Consider the following 18,776-nt stretch of genomic DNA (forward strand, 5'->3'; position numbering starts at 1 on the left):
ACCAAAGTTCAGTATTAAATTTGCATTGTAAACATAATTTTCAGTAAGTTTTCTTATTTGGGATTTAAAAAGCCTCCAGTCAGGGATTATTTTGCTTCCTTAACGTATAATATGTTTTTAAATAACAGGCGTGGGGGGGAGGGAGAAATTCCTGACTAGTTGGGGTAGATCTTTGCTTTCAGTAGCACAGAAGAACCCTTAGGCATGGATAACATTTGAATTCTACTTTGTTTTTTTAGTATTGCTGTATGGTTGGAACACTTGTTGGATTATAGTGAGTGAACACTCTTTGTTTTGATTTTTAAGGCATTTTGTGATTACTTGCCTTGAGGTAATTGTAGAATCCCTAGAGGGCAGGTCTAAAGATTGATTTGTGTGTGAAAAATGGGTCACGGTTGTATCTAGCTGTTGATTCTGGGAGTAACTTAGCTGTAATCGCGTTACTGGTTTCTTTATTCTTGGCCAGCGTTATATGCTGATATGTGTACCATCCTGACAGATTTAGCACGATGGCCAGAAGTCTGTCTCCTTGGATAAAGGTATGGGAGTTGCTTTCTGTTGGAGGAAAGCGGTTACCTTGAGCTGTTTTGTGTGTGTGTTTTTTTTTTTTTTTTCCTTTTGACAGAACACTTAATCTCTTACTACTTAACACCTGTGCTCTCTGCATTCTGGCTTTGTGCTCCTGGCTTCTGGCTCTGATACCATCTGTCTCCCAAGTCTGTCCTTTCTCCTGAGACTGTTGTGCTTGTTTGTTTGTTTGTTTGTTTGTTTAAGCTATAATTTTGGAATGGTTTTGAAGCTTAGAAGATATTAGAGACCTGTCGGTCTCCCAGATGTAACTTGGGAGTTGACAACGCAGATCCTAATGGCTATTTTCACGGATGAGAGAATTAAGCTGAGAATGAAAAGTGGTTGTTTTAAGTCCATTCAGCGAGTGGATGATAGAACCAGAACTTGAACTCTGGTCTCTGCCTTTCCAGATGGGTATTTCTAGAATTCAGGCACCTTGACCTTTGCTGTATTGGTCTCTGAGACTTAAAATCTCAGTCTCGTGAGACTCTATAGCTTTCCCCTTGCCCTGTCTGATCTTTTCTTGTCCTGGCACTTAGAAGCTTTCTCATCCCCCTGAATGCCACATTCCTTATGGTTCATTCTGTTGGCTCTTTCTTGTCCCTTTATACAGAGGGCCTGTATATTCTTGCAGCACTAGTTCTCTCTCTGTGTGACCAGGCTTGAGGTTGTTCTCCAACTGTAATAGCGTTACTGGTTTCTTTATTCTTGGCCAGCATTATATGCTGATATATGTACCATCCTGACAGGTTTAGCATCATGGCCAGAAGTCTGTCTCCTTGGATAAAGGTGTGGGAGTAGCTTTCTGTCGGAGGAAAGCAGTTACCTTGAGCCCAGCCCTGATTGTTCTCAGAATCCATAGTTCTGACTGGCTTACTGAATGAGTTCTATCTTGCTGAAGTACAGTGAACCCAGCAGTTTTAAAAACAGAACCAATTTTTTCCCCTTACTTCATCTCCTGGGGCCAATCTGATTCTATCCCCTCTACCTGATTAGTCTCTTTTCCCCCCAACTAGACTGTAGTATCCTCTAGGGGGAGAGAATGTGTTTGGGTGTTCTGATTTTTATTTATTTATTAAAAAAAATTTTTTTTTAACGTTTATCTATTTTTGAGACAGAGACAGAGCATGAACGGGGTAGGGTCAGAGAGAGGGAGACACAGAATCTGAAACAGGCTCCAGGCTCTGAGCTGTCAGCACAGTGCCCGACGCGGGGCTTGAACTCACGGACCACGAGATCACGACCTGAGCCGAAGTTGGACGCTCAACCGACTGAGCCCCCCGGGTGCCCCTGATTTTTATTTTTTTAATGTTGATTTATTTTTGAGAGAGAGCACATGCAGGGGAGGGGCCGAGAGAGAGGGACAGAGGATCTGAAGCAGGCTCCACACTAACAGCAGCAAACACCATGGGGGCTCGAACTTACGAACTGTGGGACCATGACCTGAGCCGAAGTTGGACTCTGGAACTGACTGAGCTACCCAGGCACCCCCTTTCTTTAACATTTTTCAGTTACTGGAGGCACCAGTACAGACACTAGGTAAATACATATTTGCAGCTTTCCTTTGGAAACTATAAAGCCTTGATGTGGTCTAACTCTGTGTCTCTCTTAGCCCCTGCCACCTTTCCTTCCTTCTCCCTTACCATGGCCACTGCTAGTTCAGGCCTCCCTTCAGTATTTTCAGTCTGGTCTTTACCTTTTTCCTCAGTTCTTGGCTGCTCACACCCACCACTCTGGAGCGCTACCATACTAGTGGTCCTGTTGCTCCTCAGACCTATCCTCCTGGGATTGCAGAGCAGAATCACTTCTAGTACAGTTTATTGGCATTGCCTTGATTCCTGCGAAGGTGCCAGTTTTACCCACTCGTTACTTTACTTTTGTATCATCGTTGCAAATGTCAGCATAGTGAAAAAAGAAATTGGTATTTTAAGGTTATGAAGGTAGTTTTAGCCGTGTGGATTTCTGAAAGGGCTTTGTGGACCTTCACGAGTGCACAGACCTCACTTGGAGAACTGCTTCCACACAGTAAGGGCCAGTCCCCTTGGTAGCGTACGAAGCCCATCATGGTCTGGCTTCAGTCTAGTAGTCTACTGGTCTCCTCCTTGAATCTTTTTAAAATTGAGAGAGAACGTACATATGGTAAAAGGCACTAATTGTAAGTGTATAGCTTGGTTAGTTTTTACATGTTGATGTTATTTTTATATACCTAAGAAACTGCCACACAGATGAAGATCTAGAATGTTCCCTTCACTTGTTAAGATTCCCTTGTGCCCTTTGCCATTCTGTATCTCACCCTTGACCCCCCCCCCCCCCATGAACTACTGTTCTGACTTCTGTTGTCATCGATTGGTTTTGCCCATTTTTGAACTTACAAATGAAATCGTGTAGCATGCACTCTTTGGTGTCTGACACCCCCCCCCCCCAGCTTAATTTAATATCTGAGATTTCTACAAGTTGCAGTGGAAGCCCGAATTGATTGCTATAATCCTACCATTTCCAGAATTAATAGAGTGAATTACTACACCTAAACTGTGCAAGCAATGTGATTTATGCTGAATACCTGCTTCCCTCCTGGAGTCTGGAATTTGGGTGTATTCCAGGCAGAGGCTGCCTTTGTGACCACCCCTCAATAAAAAACCCTGGGAGCCAAGTTTCTAGCAAGCTTCCCTCGTTGGCAACATTTCAGGTATGTTGTCACAACTTGTTGCTGGGGGGAGCTAAGCGATTAAGTTTATCTTCTATGACTCTCCTGTAAGAGGACTCTTGGAAGCTTGTACCTGATTTCCCCCAGACTTTGAACCATGTGCCCTTTCCCTTTGCTGGTGTTTCTCTGTATCTTCAGGCTGTAATAATTAGCTGTATGTGCTGAGTAACACTCTATGCTGAGTCCTGTGAGTCCTCTTGGTAATTGATCAAATCTGGGGGTGGTCTTGGGGACCACCAGCACTGTGGGTGTTTTGTTTCTCTTCAGAGTTTGAGTATAAAACTGCTGTGACTATTGTACCTGCCTTTTTATAGTCCTGTATACTTCTTTCTCTTGTATATGGGAGCCTGAGTGCAACTTCTGGGTCATAGCATAGTGTCCCTTGCAATTAAAATTCTAGCAACAGCGAACTTCTAGTTGCCTGAAAGCACCCATTTCATCCCCCCTTGCCCTTGTACATGTTCTTTTTTGCCAGACTGCCTTCCCCACTCCTACTATGAGTGTATGGTAAAACCTTTTAATATTTTCACCTCCCTAATACCCTTGTTATTTCTTTATATATTTATTGTTGAGCTTACAAAATAGCATGTAACATACTCGATGTGCTTGTGTTCCCATTAGACTAACTCCTTGGGTGCAGGGATTGTCTTATTTACCCTCTGTCTCCAGAATCGCTCCTGGCATATGATGAGAATACAATCAGTAAATGTAATTGTAATCTTTGGGTCTGCAATCACCAGGTTATGTTGTTATGGGTTCTTTATTTTTTGTTCATGTAAATTTTCTCTGGTCTGAGGGGTTTAAAACTCCCAACTGCTGAAATGACTTTGAGTGGCTTGGGGCTTTGACAGTGACAGAGCTAGAATTGGTGACTAAAGTTTTATTTTTCATCCTGTCTTAACATTGAAGGAGTCACTACCATTTATGGAGGTTGTGATTGAGGTGGTCGAACATGCCTGTGAAAGGCATGTGATATGGGTCTGCCTTCCTGTGGTGTCTGAATTGAGTACCTGCAAATGTGGCAGATATGATACTGAGTACTGCTTCAATGAAGGTCTTTGAGGGCCTTACCATTTATAAAATGCAGAGCTAACAGTGCATATAGCTAACAGTTGGATAGGTAAGTGTGACAAGAGCTACAATTTTGGTGGCCGTGTGTTCTGGATATTCTTGAGCAGTCGTGGTATTAAATATTTCCTTCATGTTCTCATAAACCTGTCCTGGAAATTGTAGGATTTCCTTTCCCAGACTGAGTTTAGTGTGTGTGTGTGTGTGTGTGTGAAAGAGAGGGAGAAAGAAAGAGAGGGAGAAAGAAAGAGAGGGAGAAAGAAAGAGAGGGAGAAAGAAAGAGAGGGAGAAAGAAAGAGAGGGAGAAAGAAAGAGAGGGAGAAAGAAAGAGAGGGAGAAAGAAAGAGAGGGAGAAAGAAAGAGAGGGAGAAAGAGGGAGGAGGGAGAGAGAGATGCATTAGATATACTCTGTGGAAACTGAAAACTAATCAGAAAGGAGAGATCCAGAAGAAAGGGGTTCCTGAATTAAATGAGTGGAGAAGAGTTAAGGATCAGATCCCCCAAAATACCAAGTAAGGTGAACTTGAAATGGTGGTTGGGTTTGGCAACTATGAAGTCCTTAATTTAGGAGTTCTGTGGTGTCTTTTTGCAGCTTTGTGCCAGCAGGATATCGTGGGTTCAGGGGACAAATGGGTTAAGAAGTATAGCACCTTTTTAGAAAGTTGGTAGTAGAGCAAAAGAAAGAAGGCAGTGACTTGGGAGGATGTTTTAAGTCAAGGAAGATTTTTTTTAAAGATGAGAGAGCCTTGGGCATACTTACAGATTGTTGGGAAAAAACCAGTGGAGAAGAGAGGAAAGTCAGGTCGTGAAGGAGAGGAAGAAGGGGTGGTATCTTGAATTTTGTATCTGGTGATGGATTTATTTTGTCTCTCTGTAAGGACCTGCAGCCATTTCTCCTTTATTACTGGTGAGCCTCCCTATCCAGCCCTATTCCTCTGCTTTCTTTCATTGAATTTACTGTGTTCTGTATCCACTCTGTGTTTATTCTCTGCTTGTCTGTTCTTCCCACACTTACGGAAATTCTGATTTTTCATTAGTCTCTAGCTAATTGTCACACTATTCCAGATACCTTAATTTATTCTTCTCCTGTGTGTAGCATTTTGTGCTTACCTCAATCTCCATTTACCTAACTAGATTTTCTTCTCCCACTTAACTAATTCTCCTTTGGGCAGGGATTATGTTTTATCTGTCTGTAATCTCAAAATCTAATGTAACAGGCTTTTAGTACTTATGAAATACTAGATTGAACTCTGTGAAGCTGCCATTTTGTTGGTTGCAAAAGGTCGAGTATTGGCAGTTTTGTATGGACCAACATAATACATTTTAATTCTTTCCAGTGTTGCACAGAAGACTCGAGGTGGAATTTCAGTTAAGAATGGACAAGTAAGGGTCAAGGAGAAAGTCAAACATAGAGAAGCACTTCTTAGCTACAGACTCATTGAAGTTCAACCAGAAACTGGCTTTGAGTGACCAGGTGACCAAAGCAAAGGTGGACATTTGGCTAGATGATTTACATTCTTCCATAAAGATAACCTGTCAATTCCTCAGGTGAAACTGTAGCCATTTCCTAATCTTTGGTCTGAATAACATTTTTGTAAGTGGTTGTTCATATAAGGACTGTTCAGAATTGTGGTTAAATAGTATCCTCAGAATCATGAGTGTAAATCCTATAGAGGTTTTTTTCAGCGTTATTACTATAAAGATAAAAGCAAATTGCCAAAGTACGTCTGTGAACTAGTTCTTCAGGGGCATCTAAGTATATTGCCCCCAATATACTGTTGGTGTATCTTAATTAAACAAAACCTAAATGTTCAAGATGAATGTTTTCAACTAAAAAAGATGTAATTAGAAAATCTTATTCTCAAAAATTTTTTTAATCTTAATTTTTTCAACCTAACGCTTTGTTTTAATTTACATCCAAATTAGTTAGCATATAGTGCAACAATGATTTCAGGAGTAGATTCCTTAATGCCCCTTACCCATTTAGCCCATCCCCCCTCCCATACCCCCTTCAGTAACCCTGTTTGTTCCCCATATTTATGAGTCTCTTATGCTTTGTCTCCCTCCCTGTTTTTATATTACTTTTATTTCCCTTCCCTTCTGTTCATCTGTTTTGTCTCTTAAATTCCTCATATGAGTGAAGTCCTATGATATTTGTCTTTCTCTGACTAATTTCACTTAGCACAATACCCTCCAGTTCCATCTACGTAGTTGCAAATGGCAAGATTTCATCCTTTTTGATTGCCAAGTAATACTCCATTGTACGTATGTGTAGATATATACCACATCTTCTTTATCTGTTCATCCATCGATGGACATTTGGGCTCTTTCCATACTTTGGCTATTGTCGATAGTGCTGCTGTAAACATTGGGGTGCATGTGTCCCTTCGAAACAGCACACCTGTATCCCTTGGATAAATACCTACTGGTGCAATTGCTGGGTCATAAGGTAGTTCTAGTTTTAATTTTTTTTGAGGAGCCTCCATACTGTTTTCCAGAGTAGCCGCACCAGCTTGCATTCCCACTCAGAAAATTTTTTAATGTGAACACAGTTTTGCTGGAAGCTTAGTAGATTGCGATCTGTGGACCCCAGGTTAAAACTCCGTCTTGAAGAGTAAAGTGTGTGCCCTTCAGAGAGTCTTCCTTAAATCTCTCAACTGGCTTTCATGAATCCATAGTAAATAATTAGCAGAAATGGTCTTGAGGTCTGCAATATAGGTATTGTGTTTTTGATTAAAGGCAAATTATATCAACTCAGAGATGGTAAAGTTGGCATTCATTATGACCATTAAGTAACCCCAGGCCAGGATTTTGACCTAAAAGAATGGCCATCCTATTACCATGTTGATCCTGGATTGTATGGCATCTGAAGGCAAGACCAGTATTTCCAATTAGACCGTTCTAGCATACAAATAAGTATAACATTTGGGCATATTATTCTTTAATTAGAACACATAGCTATGTGGTATGGGTTCAGATTTTTAAAGTGTTATGAGGGACAGTTTCAAACCACAAATGGAGAAAAACCTCCAGTTGTGTGCTAAACAAGTAAATAAGCTTCTTGGTGAATTTCACTGGGATGAGCCTATACAGGCACTTTATAGATTTCTCATTACTACAAAGTCTGCGAAGTAGGTGGTACTCCACTTGAATACCCAAGACAACCAAGGCTCCTAGAACATACCTAAATGGTAGATTTAGTATTTGTACTCCACAGGCTGTCCTGTGTTCTGCTTTGTGAAACAGTGATTCAGTTTTGGGGGAAGATTCTTCCCTTCTGGAAAAAAGGAATGCTTTTTTTTTTTTCTGTCTGTTGTCTCCCTGCCCCAACCAGTTGAGAATTACTGGTGTAGGAGACCAGTGTTGGTTCATGATGGGAGTGTCCATTTTCACCTATTGACCAGGAGAACATTGAGGCCTGCTATAAAATAGCTTGTATCCATAGAGATTCATCATGAGCCATTCATTCTGACAGTAAGTAGGTACAATTAGTTTTATCTTGACATCAGTTTTAGTCCCTGACAGTAAGAATTCCTGCTTTTCATTTCTAGCTTTGCCAAGTAATTTGCTCCGTTGATCCATAGTTCTCAATAGTGTTAAGATTTGCATTCTAAGCTTCTGATCTGTCTTAAAGCCTCCTTTCCTGTTCATCATGAAAGACCAAATAAAGGTTAAAAAAAAAAAAAAAACCACCTAGCAAATGGTCCCATTTAAGGGCGAAATATGCCAGAAATAACTGAAAACTACCAGACAAGAGTGGTATAACCCAGGGAGAAAACTGTTTGTATTTACGGTAAAACATTGGTAGGAACTCAGACCTATAAAGTGATCAGTCAGGATAGAATATACAGAGTAATGGGTGTGTAAGTATGGGTGTGGATAAGAGATAGTGTTTTGAAGATGAGACACTGAATTCATTTAGCTGAAGAGTTTAAAGGATTGCTAAATTCTGCAGTAGGTACAGGTTTTGGGCAGTTTGATTTGTGTCCTGTCTTAAGTCTTTTTAATTAAGCTTTCTGAATCAAACGATTAGGAAAGTTAGGCATAGAAGGGCCTGGGGTCTTCAAAAGAGTAGTTTCCCTGAGTCTTTAGTACATTATTCTCTTTTAATGAGCAAATAGTCTTTTATTCAGGGATCCTTGTGGTGGCCCCTGAGCCCTTGGTGCAGTAGTGATACTACTGATAGCGAACATTCATCTGTTCAGCACATAATTATGTTCCAGGTACTGTGGCAAGCATGTTATATGCACTAATTCACAAAGAGCTCTGTGAGACCTTGTTACTACTTTTATCCCTATTGTACACATAAGGAAAGTAGATCCGTTCCCCATCTGATATTGCTGGCTTTGATTTTTTTTTTTTTTTTTAACCCCCTTCCAAATTGGTTATTCAAGGCAAACCACTGGTACTTACTGATTAGGCAGTTTGGGGTATTAATTGAACACTCCATTTACTTGTGTTCTAATTACCTGGACTCCTCTAGATAACTGGCTTGGCAGACCTGAGAGGAGGAGAGGGAGGGAGACATTCCAGATAGCATTAGCCTTGAGTTTCAGAGTTACGGTGCATGTTCATAACGGTATTGGGAGTGGGGCAGATTTGGGTCAGGCCTAATTTTTTTTTTTCAGGATGCTTGAGATGGTACGATTCTTAGACCTTGCCCTACTCCTGGGGAAGCAGGTTTCTCCCAGAAGGCCTGTGGGCCTGCATCATCCCCTCACCACAGTGGCACTTTGCTCACAGGCTCTGTCTCTCTTATTTCACATAGTTGCTTGAGGTCTTCTGAGACTATTAGGGTGCTACCTCTTTGCTTGTAAGTGTGGCCAGGATCTGGGAATCCATAGATCTACAGCACATCTGTACTAGTAAATAAAAATCAGATTGTGTATTAAGAGAGGCCCTTTAAAGTTTTGAAACCTTTGATATAGGAGGTGGTTCTAATCCTGAACCGGGCATGAGGCCTTCTTTCCAGTTTGCTGTCTTCTATACCCAGTGCCCCACCACATTGGGCCGCTTCTGATAATGCCCTTCTGTTCTCTGTGTGCTTCACACCTTCTTCCTATCTTTACTTTCAGGCACATTGTCTTCTTCTGAGCTCCCTTGGCTGAGAGGACAATATAGGATTACAGCCAACTGTAGCTTATGTCGTAACTGTTAACAACACGACCAGATCTTAGTTCCCTTTCCAGACTTCAGAAATCTCTTTTTGGTTGGATCTCTAATCTGCCTCCCCTTTGGGTGCTCACTGTACATAGCAGGCAATTGGTTAAAGTTTATTAGGCAGTGAATGAGGGAGGCATGTAGCTTTAAGATCTACAGATTGATTGTAAATGCTTGCATCTTAGCCTTTGTGATGTTGCCTTAGTGAGGTTGAGAATCATCTTAGAAATCTACAGTTGTGAACAGGGCCTCGTGTCTATGGGTTTAGCTGTTCTCAATGGTGGCTTCTGGAAGGTTTGGGAAAATGACCCAGGGAATATGCAGGACTGTGCGTTCTGGTCATCCTCACAGCTTCCAACGGATACAGTCTTTTCAAGAGCTTGAGAATGATATGGGATTCAAGTTCGTCCCTTTAAGACCATCCTATAGAGTTGATAAATTCTGTGCTTCTGCTCCTTCTCCTGCTTACCTGAACATTAATAGGCACCCAGCTTTTTAGAATTTTGTTTTGAAGTGACCAGCTGTAAGATCCTAGGTGCTAGTTTCCTTACTTGGTCTGCTTTTTGCTGATTTTCCCCAAGATCATTGGGAATCCTAGAGCTGGTGACTCTGTCAGCCATTATATCATTGCTTACTATGTCAGGCATCACATGTGGTGAGAGAGGGAGGGAGATTGAAGAGTGAAGAGATTTCTGTCTGGGACACCTAGCAGATGGTGGTGTTATCTACTGAGATACCACATAAACCATTCCCTTTGGATGGTGTTTGTACACTCTTGGTGCTTATTGTGTCTTCTGTAGTTGTATCTTCAGGTGTAAAAATAGCAGCTACCATATACCAGGCTCCATGCTAAGTGCTTTAGATATCTCATCAAAAGGTTGGTAGGTACTCTTCCCATTTCAGAAATAGGGCAACTGAGGCACAGAGGTTAAGTAACTGACAATAAATGGCAGAACCAAACTCTTTAACTCTAATGAGATACAATTCACATAAGCATAAAATTCAGTAATTTTTAGTGTACAGTTTTGTGATTTATCACCCTAATCTAATTTTAGAGTATCTTCATTATCTCATTATCATAAACCTTGTACCCATTAGCCACCATCCCCAAACCTTCTTCCCTGTCCACCGTGAGATGAAGACAACTCATCTCCTATAGATTTGTCTGTTTGGGACATTTCATATTAATGGGCTAATAATAGGTGGTCTTCTGTGACTGACTTCTTTCACTTAGCATAGTGTACTTGAGGTTTATCCATGTTGTAGCATGTATCAATATTTCCTTTTTTTAATGTTTATTTTTGACAGCGAGAATGAGTGCAAAAGGGGCAGAGAGGGGGAGACAGAGGATCCGAAGTGCCTCTGAACTTACAGGGGAGAGCTCTGTGAGGGGCTTGAACTCACTAATAGTGAGATCATGACCTGAGCTGAAGTCAGACGCTTAACCGATTGAGCCATCCAGGCGCCCCAGTCCTTCATTTTTTTAATTGCCAAATAGTATATAGATCAGCCTCCAAGATTTGAATCTCATATTTCTGGTTCTGAAACTCCTGCTGCTGCCACACCATGCTAATTCCTATACATGTCCTGTTAGATTAGAAAGTTCTGGGGCAATATCTTGTATTTAGGTGTTTTGTTGTTTCACCCCTCTTTTAGTTCTCTCAAGATACCTCGCTCATAATAGGACTCCTCAGGTATTTTAGTATATAGGTAAGAAATTCAAGTCCTTGTTACTTTATCTAACTCACAGTGTTGGATTTAGGAGTAAGGGAGTGTAGAAAAACCTAAGTATCTTTTCTGGTGTCTAGGAGGAAAACCTAAATATCTTTTTTCTGTGTGTAGGAAGAAGAAGCTGGAAGGATAAAAGATTGTTGGGACAACCAGGAAGCACCCGCACTCTCCACGTGTAGCAATGCCAATATCTTTCGAAGGATAAATGCCATATTGGATAATTCTCTGGATTTCAGTAGAGTCTGCACTACACCCATAAACCGAGGAATTCATGATCATTTGCCAGGTGACTTAGATTTGAAAATTTAGTGTGTGTATGTATGTATGAAAACCTACACTAGGCATGTATGTAGAGCTGTTTCTAGGAAGCTTTCTTGTGAAGCTTGTAAAGAATGACCTTGAATCTCTGGTGACACTTGCCCCTTTTTGTAGCTTACTTTGTGGATTGGGTTCACTTCTGAGTGAAGACTGACTTTGATTTATAATGTACAAGTCTATTTTATGACACACAAAAAGATAAAAAAGGATAGGTCAAAGGTATCAGGACTATTTATATATAGAATTATAATAGTCATATATGTAATTAGATTTTCTGGTAGCCACATTTAAAAGGTTTTTTTTTTTTTTTGAAAAGTGACATTAATATTTACCTAGCCTAACAAAATATGTGAGTATGTAATCAGTATAAAAACTGTTAATGAGATATCCTATTTTGTTAGTACTAAGACTTCAGTATATATTTCACATTTACTGCACTGCTCAGTTCGAACTAGCTGCATTCCAAATGCTTGGTGGCCACATGATTAGTGGCTGCTGTATTGGACAGTGCATCTCTTGAATAATTGCTTTTACACATGAATGTGGGTCAGCAATCATTGAGATTTTTTTTAATCTTATTTTTGAGAGAGAGAGAGAGAGAGAGTGCAGGTAGGGGAGGGGCAGAGAGAGAGAGAGGGAGACACAGAATCTGAAGCAGGCTCCAGCTTCCAGGCTCCGAGCTGTCAGCACAGAGCCCAGAGTGGGGCTGGAACTCACAAAACGTGAGTTCATGATCTGAGCCGAAGTCAGATGCTCAATCGACTGAGCCACCCAGGTGCCCAGCAAGCATTGAGTTTTCGTGATATTTAGGATATTCCATAGGATAGTGGAGGGGAGAGGGCAGCATCCCCTGAAGGTGGTATTTCACAAGGAGACTCAGATGTCCTGACGGTGCTGTGTCATAAGCATTTGTGGAAGTTGCAACATGTTGATGGAGTGTTTGTTGTTGGGGTTATTTTAGTTGAAAGTTGAACATATTTTTAATTCTTTAAGTGGATCTTGAAGAAATTTGGCAATAGTGGGATTTGCAGAATAAGAACTGGCAATTGCTGCTCTTTCATTATAAATTCTTTGATTTACTTCCTAAGTTGACGTTGGAAATCATTCCCATAAAGATGCAGGCGTATATGAACATAAAGTAGCTAAATGTCTGAAGGAGAGATGTCCTCACAAAGGAGACTGACCTGTGGTAACTATAGAATTTATTTCTAGTACATTGTTCTAACTGGAGGGCAAATGGGAGAAGGACATAGGAGGAACTAGGAATGCTGGTATGTCTGGTCTCTTCAAACTTCCAATAAAGTACATGTGTATTTTCTATTAATTGGTGTACATCATGAGCTGATAACAACCCTTACTCTTCTTTAGCTTATGTCAATTTAAAAACTCACAAAATCTCGATTCAACGTATGTGTTTTTCTTCTTTGAGAAGATTTCATGAATTATATTTCAATATGAATGACCCTCAACAATGGCTTAAATTTCACTGGGTTGCCTCAGACATGCTGGGAACTTAGGCATACCTCAGAGAAATTGTGGGTTGGGTTCCAGACTGCCACAGCAAAGCCGATACTGCAATGAAGTGAGCCAAAGGAATTTTTTGGTTTCCTAGTGAATATGGAAGTTATATTTATGCCATTCTGTAGTCTATGATGTGTGCAATAGCATTATATATGTAAAAAAATTGTTCATACTTTAAAAATACTTAATTGCTAAAAAAAAAAAAAAGGCTAACCATCATCTGAACTTTGAGTGGGTCATAGTCTTTATGCTGGAGGAGGGTCTTGCCTTGAGGTCTATGGCTGCTGACTGTTCACAGTGGTGGTTGTGGAAGGTGGGGTGGCTGTGGCAGCTTCTGAAAATAGTATCACCCTTGTTTTAGGAAGGATTCGGTTCCATTTTACGATGAGAAAACGAAGTCTCATCTAGGTTAGAGGACTTGGGCAAGGCTACCTACTAAGTGGCTAATCTCAGGCTTAAATCAAAGTCTGCTGTCACTGTGTTGTTTGGTCACTTTCTGACACTCAGCTCCCACAAACAGCACATCTTCAGGTGCATGCAGGTTTATGCCCAGGTTTTGACTCCTGTGTCTGCTGTGGTCTTGGTTTTATTGGGGCTCCAATGGATGCTGTGGCTGCTGCAGCTCAGATTTCTCTTGAGCCAGGCACGCCATAGATGGAGTCCTGGCCTTAGAGCCTAGATCATGCTGTTCTAACAATGGGATGATTGGTTGTCTGTGCAGCTAAGCAGACACTGGTATTTCATTCTGAGATGTGCACAGGTTCCGGGGATGAAGACATGGACATCTTTGGGAGACCTCCTTCAGCTACCACATCAAGGAAAGCAGATGAACCCAACCTTGAATCTGTAGCTCAGGTCCCTCCCTCCAAACTCTGTCTTTAGATTCCTACTACTTAGATTACTAAACACTTGGTCCCACTTCCACAGTTAGCCAAATTCACCAGAAATTCAACAAATAGTTAAGGAATGCGTACTTCATGCCAGTCACTGTTGTTAGGCTTCAGGGATTCCTGACTTTACGTGGTATTCTCAGAACCTGCTCTCCCATCATGGATAATGGGAGAAACTCAGTAGAGAAATAAGTAAAATCATTGCAAGTTTTAGTAAGTACTATGAAGTAATGATGTTTTGAGTGACATGGTCAGGCAAGAACTCTCTGGGGAGGTATGTTTAAAACGGAGTACTAAAGGAGGAGAAGAAGCTAGATCTTGTAAAGAGTGTGGGGAAAACATTTCAGACAGAAAAGGTTGGACTAAGGCTTCTTAGAGAGCTTGGCATGTTTTAGGCACAGAATGGGGGAGTAGGGAAGGGGGAGTGCCCACACCGTGGCTGCAGGGGTGTTGGGCTAGATGGGGTGGATGTTGTGGGCGTTGCAAAGTCCCTGGATGTTCTTGTGAGAGTTGTCAGAGGTCCATGACCAGTGACATTAAGGAACTGATTTGTCCTCCAAGATCTGATTACCAATTTCTCCCAACAAGATGGAGAACAAAATGGAAGTCGGACCTCTAAGCGGGCTGCCATCCCATGACAGGAAAGGGAGGATCGACTCACCATCTTTGCACTCAGGAAGGGTTCCTGGCATTGCTCCTCTGTTTGCCACTGCAGCTTCTTTACAACTCGGCCTCAAAGATAACTTCTTAGCTTTTAGGAATCATCACGCTCCTTGACTCAGTATGTCGAGATCTGAGAATCTCTCCTACGGAGTAGTAATCAGTGCAAATAAGGATTTATGTAAACGGATACTTAGAGCATCGTTACAGTGGTGAAAATTTGAAAAAGCTTAAGTGTCTCCCAAGAGGGAAATATTTATACTGTATATTCAAACGATGGAATGTCATGTAGTTAATAGAATAATACCTTTTGAGAATAATCTTTTTACATGTTTAGCTACATAAAAATCTTTGTAATGTAATATGATGTGGAGATAAAGTGTTAATACATATGTATGCATATACATACATACACATTCTTAGTTTTTCCTGAGACCTGTAAAATTCTCAAAAACGTTTATAGTAGGGGAAAAAAATTGGAGTCCATCCTCTCAAACCCTGCCTCTGCCTTCTTATCAACTGAGTATAGGTAATATTCTAAATCCTTTGTTGTCATTTCAGCAGTCTTCCCAGCATCTCCACTTTTTGTGCTCATCCATAAGAAGCAACCCCCCGTCTGTTACAGTTTGATCGTGAGATTTCATCAATTGAGTCCCATCTTCAGGCTCCATTTCTAATTCTTTTTCTCTTGCTGTTTCTACCACATCTGCAGTGACTTCCTCTCCTGAAGTCTTGAACCCCTCAAAGTCATCCATGAGGGTTGGGGTCAGTTTCTTCCAAACTCCTATTTATGTTGGTATTCTGACCTCTTCCCATGAATCATGAATGTTTTTATTGGCATCCAGAATGGTGAATCCTTTCCAGAAGGTTTTCAGTTTACTTGCCCAGATCCATCAGAGGAATCCCTATCTATGGCAGCTATAGCCTTACAAAATATTTCTTAAATAGTAAGACTTGAAAGTTGAAATTACTTCTAGATCCATGGGCTGCAGAATGGATGTTGTGTCAGCAGGTGTGTAAACAACATCGATCTCCTTGTACATCTCTGTCCAAGCTCTTGGGTGACTAGGTGCATTGTCAATGAACAGTAATAGTTTGAAAGAAATCCTTTTTTTCTGAGCAGTAGGTCTCAACAATATTTGGGTTTGCAATATTTAGTGTACCACATTGTAAACAGAAGTACTGTCCGGACTTTGTTGTTCCCTTGACAGAGTCCAGGCAGAGTAGATTGAGCATAATTCTTAAAGGCCCTAGGGTTTTCAGAATGGCGCATGAGCACAGGCTTTGACTTAAAGCCAGCAGCTGCATTAGCCCCTACCAACGGAGTCAACCTGTCCTTTGAAGCCAAGCACTGACTTCTCCTTTCACGCTGTGGAAGTCCTAGATGGCGTCTTCTTCTGATTTAGGCTGTTTCATGTGCCCTGAAAACCTTCATTAATTATCTCAGACCTTGTGGGTAACTTACTGCTTTATTTTGCGGTTTTATGGTATAAAAATGGTGTCTTTCCTTAAACCTCATGAACCAATCTCTGTTAGCTTCATATTTGTCTTCAGCTTCCTCCCCTCTCTGTCTTCACAGAAGTGAAGATAGTAAGGGCCTTGCTCTGGATTAGGCTTTGGCTTCTGGGAAGGTTGTGGCTGGTTTGATCTTCTCTGCAGACTTCTCTGCAGAAATTAAGACTTTCTGCGTATCAGCAGTTAGGCTGTTTGTCTTACGTGTTTGTTGACAAGTAGCACTTTTAATGTCCTCCAAGAACTTACCTTTTGCATTTACAACTTGCCTGTTTGGGACAAGAAGCCTAGCTTTTGGCTTATCTCTGCTTTCAACACACCTTCCTCACTGAGCTTAACCATTTTTAGCTTTTGATTTAAAGTGAGAGACGTGTGACTCTTCCTTTCCCTTGGATCCCTAGAAGCCACTGTAGGGTTATCAGTTGGCCTTATTTTGACACTGTTGTGCCTCAGGGACTAGGGAGGCCAAAAAAGAGGGGGAGAGCAGGGGAACAGCCAATTGGTGGAACAGTGTGAACACATAACATTTATCGGTTAAGTTTGTCATTGGTTAAGTGGGCGCAGTTTGTGGCACCCCAAAGCAATTACAGTAGTAACGTCAAAGGTCACAGGTCACTGTAACAATTGCAATAATCATGAAAAGTTTGAAATATTGCAAGAACTACCAAAATGTGACTCAGACACAAAGTGAGCAAATACTGGTGGAGAAATGGCAGTGATAGACTTGCTAAACGTGGGGTGGCCATAAATCTTCAGTTTCTGAAAATGCAATAAAATATCTGGAGTACCTGAAAAATGCAATAAAATAAGGTATGCTTGTATTTGCCATTTTCCATGTATTACATTTGCAGTGTGTCCATATTGACATTTTAAAGTCAAATCAGTGGGTTTTAATGACTGTATAGTAGTAGCATTTTACATAAATGTTATTTATCTGATCCTCTGTTGGAAAATGATTTTTGCTGTTAAAAACAGTATTTTGGTGAACATCTTGTTTGTATCTCCTTATGTGCATATAACAAGAATTTCTTTAGCATATGAACCTAGAAGTGAATTGCAGAGTAATGAGTATATAACTGTCTTCAAAGTGATTTTTATCAGTTTACAATCCTGCCACATTTTCATGAGAGTTGTCCTCTACATCTTTGTAGACCCCAGGTATTGTGATACTGCAAAGTTCAGTCAGTCTGGGGGCACCTGGATGGCTCTGCTGGTTAAGTGTCTGACTCTTGATGTCAGCTCAGGTCATGATCTCCTGGTTTATGAGATTGAGCCCCAAGTCAGACTTTGTGCTGACCGTATGGAGCCTGCGTGGGATTTTCTCTCTCCCTCTCTCAGATCTGCCCCTTCCCCACTGACGTATGCACACTCTGAAAATAACTAAGCATTTGAAAAATTTTTCAGTCTTGGTGTAAAGCCTACTTAATTTTTTGTCTCTACTGTGAAAAATTTTCTACAGTTAAAAGAATACATTAGGCATATATGGTCTGGCATCATCCAAGGAAAGATCCCTAGAACTGGGCCCCAGGGGTCTTTTCTTTTATCCTGTTCTGTCTGGTGTGTTTCTTGAGATTCCATTATATAATTAAAGTCACTGGCTTAGATGAAATCATGCAGGAAATGCTGTTCTGCTACATAGCTGAACTGTTAAGCAGGATACTAAATTGAATACTCCCTGCCTAGAAAAATCCTTGTCTTGTTCAAGAATGGCTTAGTTATCACCTCTGAAAACTTTTTCTCACATTCTCCTGCCTCTGTTACCGGTAGCGAGATCATTCTTGGCTATTTCAGATTGTTCATTGACCTGTGTGGTGGTCTAAATGTATTCTCAAAACAGAGTAGATAAGAAGAAGCCTATTCAATTTGCCCATTTCATTATAAACCTACACAAAAAATGCAGGCTCTGGATGCAGATTAACTTGAAAACAGATCCTGGATGTGCAACTTGACCTAATTTTAGCTAATTCTCTGAGATTAAGTTGCCCTAACTATAACACAGGAGTAGTAACAGTACCTGTCTATAGGATTTGGGGAAGGTTGAATAAGACATGTATCTTGAATATGTAGAATAGTGCCTGAAACTGCACTTACTTGTTATGTGATGGTACTGATTGTGATGGTGTGGATATATAAAGAACACAGTTGTGTGAGAGCATTGCTGGGGTCATGATTTTTGAAGTTGAATTCCTGGTTTCTGGTTTAGACTACAAAGGACTGGGTCTTAAATATCCTTGGGTTCCTAATCCTCAGTACTGCGTCTGGCACATGGTGGGGGTCGTTGTACAATTGCTCGATGAATACATTCTCACAAACTGGGTACCGAAACTGAAAGAGGCCCTGATTTTAAGTTCAAATAAGTTCTCTCCCCCACATTCCCTCCCCCACATTCCCTACCTATTAATGTCTAGGATATTTCTTTGTTGTAAAAGAAAATTTACCATCATAACCATTTTTCTAGTGCACAGTTCAGTGACATGATGTACATGCACGTTCCTGTGCAGCCATTATCCCTATAATTCTTCATCCTGTAAGGCTGAAACTCTGTACCCACTGAACAGTAACTCCCCATTCTTCCCTCATTGCCACCCCCTGGCACTTGCCGTTACACCTTCTGTCTTTAAGATTTTGTTCTAACTAGAACA

The 18,776-nt window shown here is 40.9% G+C and overlaps 1 protein-coding gene across 13 annotated transcripts in view; it reads left to right on the forward strand.

The window, feature by feature from the left end:
* Window positions 1-18,776, forward strand: part of CPEB1 (cytoplasmic polyadenylation element binding protein 1) — a 90,663-nt gene that overhangs the window by 4,583 nt on the left and 67,304 nt on the right. For 9 of the 13 annotated variants that reach the window (XM_042987972.1, XM_042987971.1, XM_042987979.1 and 6 more), the window contains exon 2: window positions 11,345-11,519. The exons of 1 other annotated variant lie outside the window; for it this stretch is intronic. In XM_042987972.1, the coding sequence (XP_042843906.1) occupies window positions 11,345-11,519 (175 nt within the window). Of the gene's footprint in view, window positions 1-3,099; window positions 3,257-11,344; window positions 11,520-12,639; window positions 12,741-18,776 lie in introns of those variants that run through there. 3 more of the 13 variants (XM_042987974.1, XM_042987975.1, XM_042987977.1) reach the window with 2 other exon arrangements.

Source organism: Panthera tigris, chromosome B3 (genome assembly GCF_018350195.1).
Source record: "Panthera tigris isolate Pti1 chromosome B3, P.tigris_Pti1_mat1.1, whole genome shotgun sequence".
NCBI lineage: Eukaryota > Metazoa > Chordata > Mammalia > Carnivora > Felidae > Panthera > Panthera tigris.